This window comes from Mus caroli, unplaced genomic scaffold (assembly GCF_978045245.1).
Source record: "Mus caroli unplaced genomic scaffold, Mus_caroli_1 scaffold_7, whole genome shotgun sequence".
Classification (NCBI taxonomy): domain Eukaryota; kingdom Metazoa; phylum Chordata; class Mammalia; order Rodentia; family Muridae; genus Mus; species Mus caroli.
Genome location: NW_028227262.1, coordinates 90,547,556 through 90,562,911, shown reverse-complemented (window position 1 = coordinate 90,562,911; position 15,356 = coordinate 90,547,556). Strand labels below are relative to the sequence as shown.

Sequence of the window (15,356 nt, the reverse complement as noted above, 5' to 3'; positions counted from 1 at the left end):
TTTTATAAAAAATAAACATAATAAAAATAATGAAAATAAAACATTTTACACAACAATAATAATTAATAATAATAATAATAAAGAATATGAAGAAATCACAAACAACAGGAATGACTCTCAACCTATGACTAGATAAAGGTAAAACTGGTAAATATACACAGTAGAATATTTTCCAGTTATTAGAAATAATTATATCATGGAATTTATATGTAGATAGATAGAATTAGAAAAAAATCATCCTCAGTATGGTAACCCAGCCTCAAAAACACAAATATGGTATGTACACTCTTATAAGTGAATATTCAGTATAAAATAATAGATGACCCAGAAAGGCAAAATAAAAAGGAGGACTCAAAGAGAGATGCATGTATCTACCAGGGAAGGGGAAAAAGAATAGAATTTGTAGGTAGATTCTTGTTAGGTGGGGATGGGAACAGGAGGGATCAGGCAGAATGGGGGAAGGATGGAGGGAGAATATTAAAATGACTAGAATTGGGATGGCCTTGTGAAGGGTGAGTAGAAACCTAATTAAGTAGAAACTCCCTGAGACATATGAGAGTGACCTTAGTGAATCTTGATAGTAATGTGAGGTTAGGAACCTGAACAGGTAATCTTCTAAAACTAGGCAAGGCTCATAAAAGAGGGAATAGGATAGCAACCAAGCCACAAAACTTTCTACCTATAATCTATCCTTCCTTAGGAAATTCTGAGGTAATGATGACTTGGGACTTGTGGGAGTGGCCAATGTCTGGTAAAACTTTAGCCCTGGAGGGAGTCCATGCTGCCTTCATCACCAGGAAGGAGAGGCAGGACAGCACACAGATTCAGAACAGAACCAAATACAACTGTAAAAAACATCAATGAAATGATCCCTAATGATATTTTGCTATACTCAGACACCTATCCCAATTGTCACCAGAGAGCATCATCCAGCAACTGATGAGAGCAGAGGCACAGATCCATAGCCAAATACTAGGCAGAGTCAGGGAAAACCCATAGCTGAGAAGAAAGAGAAAGGGTTAAAGGAGGAAGAGAGATTGAGGCCACCAGGGGAACAGGGCTCACAGCATCAACTATGCGGGGATCAGAAGGGATCACAGAGATTGAAGTAACAAATATGGACCCTGTATGGGTCTCTTCTAGGACCTCGGCATACACATGATAGCTGTGCAGTTTGGTTGTTCTTATGGGATTCCTTACAGTGGGAGTGGGGTGTCTCTGACTTTCTTCCGTATGGTTGGGGATTTTTTTTCCTACTGGGTTGCCTAGTTTAGCTTTAATAAAAGGGTTGGTACCTAGTCTTACTGTAACTTTCTATGTCATGTTCAGTTGTTATCCTTTGGAGGCCTGCTGCTTTTCTTCTTAGGCGAAAAAGAGGGAATTTAGGTAAGAGAGGGCAGGGAAGGATTAGAAGGTTTAGAGGAACTTGACAGGAAACTGTGCCAGGAAGTTCTGTTTAAGATAATAAAAATAAAAATTAGGAAATAGAATTAAATCTACAATAGGATCTTAAAACTATTCTTGATGATTTAGATTAAATTAAAATATTTTCAAAAGAAATGCTTAAAAAGTCACTATAAGTAAGAATTTTTTGTAAACTCAATATCAGGGGAACATTTATGATATGACTTAAAATGGAGCAGTAATGTTAAATGAATATATGATACCACACATTTTATTTAAATCATATGAAAAATCTCGCTTTGCTTCTTGGACTATTAAATAACTTTTAAAAGGAATTTGTTTTTTAAAAAAAATAAATAATTGAGCCTAGACCAAAATAACTCCTATACGTCCATTTCCATAGAATACTATGATGTCCTATGACTTCTGTGAGCAACAGGAATGCACACAAGCTGGCACAGCACTCATACACATACAATAAGAAAAATGAAATAAATTCTTTTACAAAAGAGGAGAAAAATTACCTCCTTTAAACAGTCTGGTGGCATTTTAGCCACAAGTTTTTCAGCACATTGATTATTCTTTTATCAGAACTGATTTGTACCAAAGGAGTTATTGTGGGATAGGCATTCACCACAAACATCTGAACAGTCAGGATGACTGTGTCATACCTCCACAACAGGATTGAGGTAGATGAGATGATGAGGTCTACCCAGTACATGACCACAAAGAAAACCACCAGCACCAGGATGGTCTGTGTGGCCTTTTTCTCAGGGGATGCTCTCAGATGCCTGATGCTATGAAGATGCTTGCATTGTCTCTGATGTCTATTTAAGATAATCACCATGTATGTACTTGTAGTTAGCATAACTTCTACAAGAAACACATCTCTTATAGTTGATACTGTTACAATCAATTCCTTAATGATATTGTTCATGGGAAAGTATGAACAGTATTTAGTGACCTTCATCAGGTTTGTCTCACTCATGTTGGTATATGCACCAACAGAGAAGATCTGGGTACTGCTGAAGGACAAATTGAAAGACCAAAAACAGAAAAAAGCACAGATGATGTATTTTTTTAGTTTATGCTTAAATTTTGCCAACAGTGAGGTACTGGGACTGATAGTGACAGCCTGGAACACACTCAGGAGGCAGGTGATGCACATAGAGAGTCCTCTCATCACCCTACTAGTGTAAAACGTTGCCTTACATGTGAAGTCATTCTTAATGTTCAGTGACTCAAATAAGTCTGAAAGCCAAATATACCCTGCAGTGATGAACATCATTATGTGAACGAAGGATAATTGACATAAGATCAGGTCCATGGGCTTAGGTCTGTGACCTAGGATTATGAAAATATAAAAAAACAGTAGAAACATATTGGCTAGAACTCCAAGTCCAGATTGGAAATAAAGTACATTCTTGATTGAAGACATAAATGTAAATCTTACTAGCATAATGGAAGTCTCTTTCATATATCTGAAAAAAATAACAGATTATGTGTCAAACATGATTCACTTCGCAGTATGACTATATAATCATTCTATTTTCCCTAAAAATTCTTGAATAAACTATATTTTTCTCATTTAATGCTTCATACAATCTTTAGTCTATATTGCTATATACCCTCCAAGTATCCCCTACACAGAGAGAATATTATGGCCATTAAATATATTTACAGTCATATCTACAAAAAATACCCACTCTTTTTGTTCCTGTATTTCACCTGAGTCTCATACCTTAGAAATTCCATCTTATTTCTTTAAATGTTCTCATTTTATACGTAACAACTAAAACAGTAATAATGAGCATAGAATATCAATCCCATTTGCAAAAATGAACAAAAACTATGGTGATCTGGGGTAAAATAATAAAAGATATCCAAACAATCAGATGAGAAAACATCATGGTATATAACTTTACTATGCTGTATTTTGCAATTATCCATAATTTGACTCACAATTCTCATGGAATCACAGTTATAATTCATGATAACATGACGGTTTTAATCATCAAAGTATCTATCTCAATTCAACTTTTTTATGTTTCTTTTCCCATGAAATTTTACATTTTCAGAATCTAGAATGAAAGACATAGATACAAGGGAAGACCATTAGTGTACCATTCAGACCCTATTAATTGTATAAGCAACATGGTTCTAAATGGACCTAGATGGTTTCCAATTTAGCTCCCATCTAATTTCAATATTTTGTGAACTTGAATTCAAGATTAAGGAACTAATTCTGAGTTATCAAGAAACCACTATTTTCCTTTTCCTTTTTTGGGCAGGATGTGTCAGGAAATCATTAACAGTATGTTTCCTTATGGCTTTTTCAGCCATCCATGTTCTTATTTTCCTAACTACCTCCTCTTTCTGCATTTATCTCCCTCACCCTTACCAAAGAAGCAACACATTTTTCCATTTTCCCTCTTTGGTCAGTTGTGTCCTGCTGTTACTCACCTTTTTCTTACTCCCCACTTCTGTAATTACCTGCCTCTTCAACCCCTAAGGAGATCTGTCTCTTCCATTTTTCTGATGAATTACTTGTAGACTGATATTCTCCTCTCCATTGCTCCCACCCTTGCTCTATCCTGACAATAGTCCTGTTTTGGTTTCCTGGTTTCTATTCACATCTACAGAAATTCACATCTGAAGATGTGGATTTCAGACCCCTGAACAAGAGAGAATATGGGATGCTAAGACAAACTCTGTTTTCCATATATTATGAGAACCATGAACTTGATGAAGATGACCATATATTGATGCTTATTGCAATTTCTCTTTAAAAGAGATTCACATGTAGTGTAAAACAAGGTCCTAGTATTATCATTCATCACCAGCATGCAGACACTCCTTACAGTTTCACTCAACATCTTACCTTTGGTTCTCATGTAAGATACTTGGCCTGGTTACAGGAATAATTTATTATTGGATTCATTTAATTTAGTTCTTTAAAATCAGCTTCATCAGAATACTAAGATCAAAAACTCATGTGAGAGCAGATGCTGGCTGGCAAGGATGTGGAAAAAGAGGAACACTCCTCCATTGTCGGTGGCATTGCAAGCTGCTACAACCACTCTGGACATCAGTCTGACATCAGAAAATTGCACACAGTAATACCTGAGCACCGAGCTATACCACTCCTGGTCATATACCTAAAAGATACTCCAACATATAACAAGGACACATGCTTCACTTTGTTCATAGCAGCCTTATTTATAAAGCCAGAAAGTAGAATGGACCCAGATGCCCCTCAACAGAGGAATGGATACAGAAAAGGTGATACATTTACACAATTGAGTACTACTCAGCTATTAAAAATAATGAATTTATGAAATTATAACAAATTGATCCAACTAGAAATTATCATCCTGAGTGAGGTAACCCATTCACAAAAAAACACACATGGTATACATTCACTGATAAGTGTATATTAACCCATAAGCTCAGAATACCCAAAATACAATAAACAAACCACATCAAACTCAAGAAGGAAGACCAAAGTGTGGATACTTTAGTCCTTCTTAGAATGGGGAATAAATAAAAAATAAAAAAAATGAAATCAGCTTTGTGATAAAGAAGTAGAAAATGTCTATAGTGATTAAAAGCTTGTGGAAAAAGGAGTGCCCAATTATATTTTCAAGTTCACTTGAATATTCCACATACATAGACACATTCATGATTGTATGTCCATATATAATTCAGTAGTTAGTGGAAGATACCATCTTATATAATCCCCATGAATATATACCAAGATAAATCACACATTTACAGTTACATGATTTTTGCTCCTAAAAAAGCTTAGTCTAGAAAATTAATAGAGTGTACCAATTTTCAGGGTCTCAAATCTTAGTAACTCATCAACATACATTTACAGTGGCTGTACAGTGACGTTCTGGGTTTTTGCTGTTGTTGTTGTTGTTGTTTTGTTTTGTTTTGTTTTTTAACGCTCCAGGATACATAGTTGAGAGCACTTTTAACACTTGCAACATGCCTGGGTTAGATTCCCAGCAAAGACAAGGTGGCTCATGACCATCTGTAAGTCTAGTTCTACTACACTGTATGATATGGCATGCCAATGGTACTTAGATATACATGCAAATAAAACATTCATATATGTAAAATTAAATTAACAAATCATAAATAAATAAAAGCTCCTGGATAATACTTAATTTAAACTTGCTATCTCAATTGAAAGAGCCATGGCCTTTTTTTTTTTTTTTTTTTTTTTTTGTTGGAGACAGGATTTCTCTGTATAGCCCTGGCTGTCCTGGAACTCACTTTGTAGACCAGGCTGGCCTCAAACTCAGAAATCTGCCTGCTTCTGCCCCCCCACCATGCCTGGCTCCAAAGCCTTTTTTTTTTTTTAATTTAAAATTGCAAGTGCACAAACCATATATGTATAAATTTTTATTAGTTATATATCTTTAATTTATTAAATGCAACATGTAATACAAGTAATATAAAAATAATGATATATGTCAAAAATTGGAATTTAAGTGTTTTCCCCAGAGGTATGTTTTTCAAATTTTATATTTCATATCCATTGCTCTGTAAATGCTTATCACATATAGAAAATGACACATCTTCTAATAGATCAAGTGGCATCTTTTCTGATGTTCTCTGAATCTGAGAGCAGACCAGAAAAGACCATAGCTACCACTGATCTAGAGCTGTTAACATAGGCATGCACTGAGAAAAGTCTTCGTTTTTATTTGAACAAGATTTGGTGCTGGGTTGTTTTCCAATTAGTTTAAATTGTAATAATTAGTTGTAAGTATTTAAATCAAAACTTTGTCCATAAACATTCAAAATATTGGAGAAGCCATCACTATGAAATGGACTCAGAATCAAAAAATCAAGCATTGTGCAGACAGGTGTCTGAAGAGACCCGCAACAAAAGTGACTGAGAGCTGTTTTCTCTATATTATTCAATGTAAAACCACTTTACCTTTTCATTATCCCAGAACTTGATTTTAGAATATTCCGATTTTATGAATTCATGATAATCTTTGCTATCTGAGATGTGGAGATTTAACAATCTAAGAGACATAAAAATAAATAGGTGACAGGTATCAATTTCACTTTAAGTTTTAGCATAGTTAGTGACTAATGACCCAAAATTTGTATGGCTATTCAGAGAAAACATGAAGTGTGTATGTGACTTTCAGGTGACAAGATCATGGTGTTGGGTGACGTAACTCTCCATTGTTAGCAGCAAGAGTAAGTCTTCAGCACTTTCAGATGATGATCTTAGCCATCCAAGCTAGTTTCCTGCAACCATCATAAAATGGAGAAGGACAGCAGGAATAAATACTGATCACTTATTAAGGTGTTATTTCATAAATATTACTCGATACTCTTATATAAATTAAAAGAATGAATTTTTCTGTGAAAATTGAGTTGAGCACAGGTGACTCTGACCAGAATATTGCAGTCTCACACTATGAGCCAGTTCTCTGAGATGAAGCAGCAGCAGAAGAAGCAGCAGCAGCAGCAGCAGGAAAAGTGTCACTGCAGAGGCTGTGGAGAAGCAATCATCGCCAGAATTTCACCACAAGTTATATAGTATGAGTTTAGGAAAGATATGAAAATATTCCCTAGAAATCTGTGAACATCTTTAAATATAGGGAAACAAATGTAATTAATTTTACTTTGTTGAACTGTGAGAGAATTTGGTGAAATAAGGGTAATTTTCTATAAAAAAAAAAATATTAACATTTCCCAGACTTATTTTGCTGCTGCAAAAGAAAAGATACCAAAGAGGTGATGAGCAATGTGTGTAAATTAACTTGAAACAGGAACTGGGATGCTGAATTGCTGATCTCTCACACATAAATATTCAGTACTGATGGACCAAGGGAAATGTGCCCAACGGAAATGATTATATGTTAACGTAAAAACTGCTGTTGAGTGATGGATCCAGGAGCAGTGCTGCCTCAGTTTATATTTGTGGTCCATAGTATAGAACGACCTAATCTTGGACACTTCTGCCACTAAGAATGAGAAAATGACATTTCCAAGCTAAAGTGAGTGAATATAAGCTTGCATATAATGTTTGAAGTTGAAGATATGTGTGCTAACAAGTAATACTTGGAATGTCTATACATTTATATGAAGAATAATAATAGAAAAGTAAGAGTGATTTCTATAAAATTGTAAATACATTTGCCAAAAATTACTTTCATTATTTGTGGTTTCATCTAATGCCAAAACTGTACTTTAAGTGATCATTTCTGTAGTTCACTACTAAATGTTGCCTGAAGCTGTAGTTATCCAAACAATCTAGTTATCAAAATCTGCACTTGATAACTAGGCAATTATACCTGTTCCAAACCCTTTTTGTGAAAATGACATAAAGAAAATTGCACCACTGTCTTAAACATTTGCTTGTGATATGTAAAATAGTTATACATGTAAGATATGGATACATGTAAGAAATGGATGTAAGCTATATGATCATATAACTAATTAAAATGTTTACCTGTGCAATTTTATATATGTAAGACCTGAGATACTTCTTAATCAGCTTGAATCATTGACCATATAAGAGAATAAAGTATAAACAAAAGAAATCATGAACAAAATCAAAAAGCAATCATTATAATAGAATAAACAATTCTCTCTGAAGTTTAAAAGACCCTTATTATATAATGTTAACAGTGTCTTATGCATCCCAGACCATGAGTTGAAATTTTCCGAAGAATTCCTAAAGATATGAAAACGTAATAAATAAGAAAATTACTGATTTTCTTAGTCAGAAATTTTCTAATTTCTAAATTAGTCAATATTTGTTGTATATTCATAGCTTAAGTTTCATCATATTAAACACACACAGCCAGTTAACATGAGTAAAGAGGTAAATGAGAAAATATAAAATAGACTTTAAGGTAACTTAATACTGTAATTGTAATCCTGCACACCAATAAGAGTGGATTTTTTTTTTTTTTTTTTTGTCTATCATCCTTATGTTATTTCAGTGTCTTGTTTCAGGATTGAGAACTAACACATTTGTCAATACCTATGTGGAACCATTTTGTTAGAATTATTAGAGTACACAGTCAGGAGAATCCTAAGTTAGATGTGCTCCCTAAATGTGCACCGGGAGCAACATTTTATATGCATATGAATTTTATTCATTGTAAAGAGTGATAGAGTACATTATGTTTACTGACTATATAATACTCATTGGTCACCTTCATCCTACTAGCCTTTTCTTTCTCTCTCTTTTTCTGCTAGGTCCTGTTCCTTTTCTAAACAGTTGCATGCTAGCGTCACATATATAACCAGAGATCACACTATCCTTCTATTAATCATTACACTGGTAAACTTATGTCTACAAGCACCTGTTGAATGTTTGTTATACTAGCAGCCCAAATGTAAAATTCTAAGCAAAGAATTCTCTAATCATTTTTTTTACAGAAAATTCTGCTTACTTCTACCACTTAACTTACAGCTTTGCCTATAATGAAGAGAAAAGGAAACACTTACCCAGATGGGCCTTTCACAAACATCCTTGTAGAATGAGGCCCTAAGAAATAGTTATAAGGAAGAAATATCACCAGATTATCTCCCTTTAGACCCATTTTTATCATGTCATCTGAAGAAGGCAGTTCCGACCTGGAGGTTGTTAGGAAGTGACACTATCAAATCGAAAAGTGAACTTCCCTAATTCCAGGAAAACATTAGAGTAGGAGCACCTGAGCTCTTGATTTCCCACATGTGAACTATTCTCTCCATTCTATATCTAATCTCATCCCCACTGGGTCCTCGGGTCCTCTTGTTTTCCTGACATCTGGGACTTGCTGGTGGCTACCCAAAGTTCCCCATCCCCCACAGCTACACAAATCTGTTCAAATTCATTTTGTAGATCATCCTGTCTCCTCCCATACATGAACCTGCCACTTTTTCCCCCTTGCTCTTCTCTCTTCCCCCCAAGTTGCTCCCACCCTCTACCTACCATGAGTATTTTGTTCCTCCTTCTGAGAAGGACTGAAGCATCCACGCTTTGGTCTTCCATCTTGAGTTTAATGTGGTTTGTGAATTGTATCTTGGGTATTCCAAGATTCTGAGCTAATAGCCACTTGTCAGTGAATGCATATCATGTGTGTCCTTTTGTGAATGGGTTACCTTACTCAGGATGATAATTTCTAGTTGGTTTAATTTGATTATGATTTCATAAATTCATTGTTTTTAATAGCTGAGTAGTATTCTATTGTGTAAATGTACCACAATTTCTAAATCCACTCTTCTGTTGAAGAATATCTGGGTTCTTTCCACCTTCTGGCATTTTAAATAAGGCTGCTCTGAACATAGTGAAGCATGTGTCCTTGTTTTATGTTGGAGTGTCTCTTGGGTATATGACCAGGAGTGGCATAGCTGGGTTCTCAGGTAGTACTATGTGCAATTTTCTCAGGAACCATCAGACTGATGTCCAGAGTGATTGTAGCAGCTTGCAATGCCACCAACAATGGAGGAGTGTTCCTCTTTATCCACATCCTCACCATCATCTATTCTTACCTGAGCTTTTGATCTTAGCATTCTGAGGAAGTTTATTTTAAAGTACTAAATTAAATATAACCAATAATAATTTGCTCCTGGTAACCAGGCCAAGTATCTTACATGAGAACCAAAGATAAGACTGTTGAAAGAAACTGTAAAGAGTGTCTGGCTGAAGGTGATGAATGATAACACTAGGACCTTGTTTTACACTACTTGGGAAGTAATCACTTTTAAACAGATATTCAAACAGCATCACTATATGTCATTTTCATCAAGTTCATGGTTGTCATAATGTATGGAAAATAGGGTTTGTCTTAGCATCCCATATTCTCCCTTGTTGGGCGGATCTGAAATCCACACCTGAAGATGTGAATTTCTGTAGTAACTACAGAAACCAGGAAAGCAAACAGGACTATTGTCAGGATAGAGCGAGGGTGGGAGCAATGGAGAGCAAAAGAGCAGTCTACAAGTAATTCAACAGGAAAATGGAAGAGACAGGTCTCCTCAGGGGTTGAAGAGGCAGGTAAATACCTCTTGGTGGGGAGTAAGAAAAAGGTGAGTAACAGCAGGACAAAACTGATCAAAGAGGGAACTATTCTCTCCATTCTATATCTGTCTGTGTGAGTTAACTGATCCCAGTCTTTGTGAACAAAACAAAACTAACAACAATCGAATCCCACTTAAAAGAAGTAGAAAACAATTTTAGATTCCTATGGTATTCTTCCTGCTTCCAAAACATTCATTGTCCCCTCCATACTTACTTCACAGTATCTTTAGACACCCACCTAAGAATTAAGAACTCAAAAGATAAAATTAAGAATATGTCACCTTCTCCAAATTCGTTCAGGAAAAATATTGGATCTTAATGAGCACACAGGAATGATAAATGTTTTATCAGGAGAAACTGATATGAATGAAATCATATCAGAAGGAAACAAGTCCATTGGGGCTGGTATGTAGCTCAGTTGATATACAGAATACCTAGAAAGTGTTTTGTATGTGGGCACCATGAAATAAGTCAAACCTTCAAATTAGAGGCACAAGTGAGGAAAGACTTGGAAAGATAAGGTAGAAAAGATGCACACCTAAACAAAATAAAAGCAATATAGAGTCAACAAATAACCAGCATCAAATTAAAGGGAGGGAACCTTAAAGCAATTCCACAAAAAATCAGGGACAATACAAGGCTGCCCATTCTCTCTCTATCTAATAAACACAGTACTTAAAGTTCCAGCCAGAGCAATAAGACAACTAAAGGAGATACAGAGAACACAATTTTGAAAGGAAGAATCCAAACAGATGAAGAAAATGAACAAAACCATACTGTATAGACCTAAAAAGGGAAGTAGACACAATAAAGAAAACCCAAAGTGAGGCAACGCTGAAGATAGAAACCCTAGGAAAGAAATCTGGAACCATAGATGTGAGCATCAGCAACAGAATACAAGAGATGGAAAAGAGAATCTCAGATGCAGAAGATTCCATAGAGAACATCGGCACAACAATCAAAGAAAATACAAAATGCAAAAAGATCCTAACTCAAAATATCCAGGAAATCTAGGACACAATGAGAAGACCAAACCTACTGATATTGGGAGTAGATGAGAATGAACATTTTCAACTCAAAGGACCAGCAAATATCTTCAACAAAATCATAGAAGAAAACTTCACAAAGCTAAAGCAAGAGATGCCCATGAACATACAAGAAGCCTACAGAACACCAAATACACTGGACCAGAAAAGAAATTCCTCCTGATACATAATAATCAGAACAACAAATTCACTAAAGAAAGACAGAATAATAAAAGCAGTAAGGGAAAAAGGTGAAGTAACATATATAGGCAAGCCTATCAGAATTACACCAGATTTTTCACCAGAGACTATGAAAGCCAGAAGATCCTGAACATATGTTATACAGACACTAAGAGAAAACAAATGCCAGACCAGGCTACTATACCCAGCCAAACTGTCAATTCCTGTAGATAGAGAAACCAAAGTATTCCACAACAAAACCAAATTCACACATTATGTTTCCACGAATCCAGCCCTTCAAAGGATAATAACAGAAAAAAAAAAAAAAAAAAAAAAAAAAAAAAAAAAAAAACAATACAAGGACAGAAACCACGTCCTAGAAAAAACAAGAAAGTAATCCTTCAACTAAACTAAAAGAAGACAGCCACAAGAAGAGAATGCCAACATTAACAACAAAAATAATAGGAAGCAACAATTATGTTTCCTTAATATCTCTTAATATCAATGGACTCAGTTCCCCAATAAAAAGACATAGACTAACAGATTGGCTACAGAAACAAAATCCAACATTTTGCTGCTTACAGGAAACCAATATCAGGGAAAAAGACAGACACTACCTCAGAGTGAAAGGTTGGAAAACAATTTTCCAAGCAAATGGTCTGAAGAAACAAGATGGAGTAGCCATTTTAATATCCAATAAAATCGACTTCAAACCCAAAGTCATCAAAAAAAACAAAGAGGGGCACTTCATCTCATCAAAGGTAAAATCTTCCAAGAGGAACTCTCAATTCTGAATATATATGCTCCAAATACAAGGGCAGCCACATTCATTACAGAAACTTTAGAAAAGCTCAAAGCACACATTGCACCTCACACAATAATAGTGGGAGACTTCAACACACCACTTTCACCAATGGACAGATCATGGAAGCCGAAACTTAACAGGGACGCAGTGAAACTAACAGAAGTTATGAAACAAATGTATCTAACATATCTATACAACATTTTACCCTAAAACAAAAATATATACCTTCTTCACAGCACATCATGGTACCTTCTCCAAAATTGACCACATAATTGGTCACAAAACAAGCCTCAACAGATAGAAAAATATTGAAATTGTCCCATGCATCCTATCAGACCACCATGGACTAAGGCTGATCTTCAGTAACAACATAAATAATATAAAGCCAACATTCACATGGAAACTGAACAACTCTCTTCTCAATGAAGGAATAAAGAAAGAAAGAAACTAAGGACTTTTTAGAGTTTAATGAAAATGAAGCCACAACATACCGAAACTTATGGGACACAATGAAAGCATTTCTAAGAGGAAAACTCATAGCTCTGAGTGCCTCCAAAAAGAAACTAGAGAGAGCACACATTAACAGCTTGACAACACACCTAAAAGCTCTAGAACAAAAGGAAGTAAATTCACCCAAGAGGAGTAGACGGCAGGAAATTATCAAACTCAGGGGTGAAATCAACCAAGTAGAAACAAGAAGAAGTATTCAAAGAATCAACCAAACAAGGAGCTGGTTCTTTGAGAAAATCAACAACATAGATAAACCCTTAGCCAGACTCACTAGAGGGCACAGGGAAAGCATATTAATTAACAAAATCAGAAATGAAAAGGGATACATAACAAAAGATCCTGAAGAAATCCAAAACACCATCAGATCCTTCAACAAAAGGCTATACTCAACAAAACTGGAGAACCTGAATGAAATGGACAAGTTTCTAGACAGATAACAGGTACCAAAGTTAAATCAAGATCAGGTTAATGATCTAAACAGTCCTATATTCCCTAAAGAAATAGAAGCAGTCATTAACAGTCTCCCAACTAAAAAAAAAAAGCCCAGGACCAGATGGTTTTAATGCAGAGTTATAACAGACCTTCAAAGAAGATCTAATCCCAGTTCTTCACAAACTATTCCACAAAATAGAAGCAGAAGGTACTCTACCCATCTCATTCTATGAAGCCACAATTACTCTGATACCTAAACCACAAAAAGACCCAACAAAGATAGAACACTTCAGACCAATTTCCCTTATGAATATAGATGCAAAAATCCTCAATAAAGTTCTCGCTAACCAAATCCAAGAACACATCAAAACAATCATCCCTCCTGACCAAGTAGGTTTCATCCCAGGGATGTAGGGATGGTTCAATAAATGGAAATCCATCAATGTAATCCATTATATAAACAAACTCAAAGTAAAAAACCACATGATCATCTCGTTAGATGCGGAGAAAGCATTTGACAAAATCCAACACACATTCATGATGAAAGTCTTTGAAATTTCAGGAATTCAAGGCCCATACCTAAACATGATAAAAGCAATCTACAGCAAACCAGTAGCCAACATCAAAGTAAATGTTGAGAAGCTTGAAGCAATCCCTCTAAAATCAGGGACTAGACAAGGCTGCCCACTTTCTCCCTACCTATTCACCATTGTACTTGAAGACCCAGCGAGAGCAATTTGACAACAAAAGGCGATCAAGGGGATGCAAATTGGAAAGGAGGAAGTCAAAATACCACTTTTTGCAGATGATATGATAGTATATATAAGTGACCCTAAAAATTACACCAGAGAACTCCTAAGCCTGATAAACTGGTTCAATGAAGTAGCTGGATATAAAATTAACTCAAACAAGTCAATGGCCTTTCTCTACACAAAGAATAAACAGGCTGAGAAAGAAATTAGGGAAACAACACCCTTCTCAAAAGTCACAAATAATATAAAATATCTTGGTGTGACTCTAACTAAGGAAGTAAAAGATCTGTATGATAAGAACTTCAAGTCTCTGAAGAAAGAAATTAAAGAAGATCTCAGAAGATGGAAAGATCTCCCATGCTCATGGATTGGTAGGATAAATTTAGTGAAAATAGCTATCTTGCCAAAGCAATCTACAGATTCAATGCAATCCCCATCTAAATCCCAACTCAATTCTTTAACGAATTAGAAAGGGGAATCGGCAAATTCATCTGGAATAACAAAAAACCTAGGATAGCAAAAACTCTTCTCAAGGATAAAAGAACCTCTGTTGGAATCACCATGCCTGACCTAAAGCTGTTCTACAGAGCAATTCTGATAAAAACTGCATGGTACTGGTATAGTGACAGACAAGTAGACCAATGGAATAGAATTGAAGACCAAGAAATGAACCCACACACCTATGGTCACTTGATCTTTGACAAGAGAGCAAAAACCATCCAGTGGAAAAAAGACAGCATTTTCAATAAATGGTGCAAGCAAAACTGGTGGTTAACATGTAGAAGCATGTGAATTGATCCATTCCTATCTCCTGTACTAAGGTCAAATCTAAGTGGACTAAGGAACTCCACATAAAACCAGAGACACTGAAATTTATAGAGGAGAAAGTAGGAAAAAGCCTGTGATATGGGTACAGGGGAAAAAAATCCTGAATAGAGCAGCAATGGCCTGTGCTGTAAGATCGAGTATCAACAAATGGGACCTCATAAAATTGCAAAGCTTCTGCAAGGCAAAAGACACCGTCATTAAGACAAAAAGGCCACCAACAGATTGGGAAAGGATCTTTACCTATCCTAAATCAGATTTGCCACTAATATCCAATTTATATAAAGAACTCAAGAAGTTGGACTCCAGAAAATCAAATAACCCCACTAAAAAAATGGGGCTCAGGGCTAAACAAAGAATTCTCACCTGAG

General features: G+C 35.6%; 1 protein-coding gene across 5 annotated transcripts; it reads right to left on the bottom strand.

The window, feature by feature from the left end:
* Positions 1-1,250: 1,250 nt before the first annotated feature.
* On the bottom strand, positions 1,251-8,970 carry LOC110296644 (vomeronasal type-1 receptor 100-like). Of its 5 annotated transcripts, none has more exons than XM_085839681.1 (3): positions 8,899-8,970; positions 6,359-6,449; positions 1,251-2,885 (listed from the first exon to the last, which is right to left on the bottom strand). In XM_085839681.1, exons 2-3 carry the CDS (start codon positions 6,364-6,366, stop codon positions 1,934-1,936), a joined length of 960 nt encoding a protein of 319 aa, XP_085695807.1. In that variant the 5' UTR covers positions 6,367-6,449; positions 8,899-8,970; the 3' UTR covers positions 1,251-1,933. The 5 variants fall into 5 exon arrangements, with proteins under 5 accessions (XP_085695807.1, XP_085695808.1, XP_085695809.1 ...); XM_085839682.1 differs by lacking the exon at positions 8,899-8,970 and adding an exon at positions 3,367-3,485 and having other exon boundaries at positions 6,359-6,925; XM_085839683.1 differs by lacking the exons at positions 6,359-6,449; positions 8,899-8,970 and adding exons at positions 3,367-3,485; positions 4,286-4,303.
* Between the last annotated feature and the right edge of the window lie 6,386 nt (positions 8,971-15,356).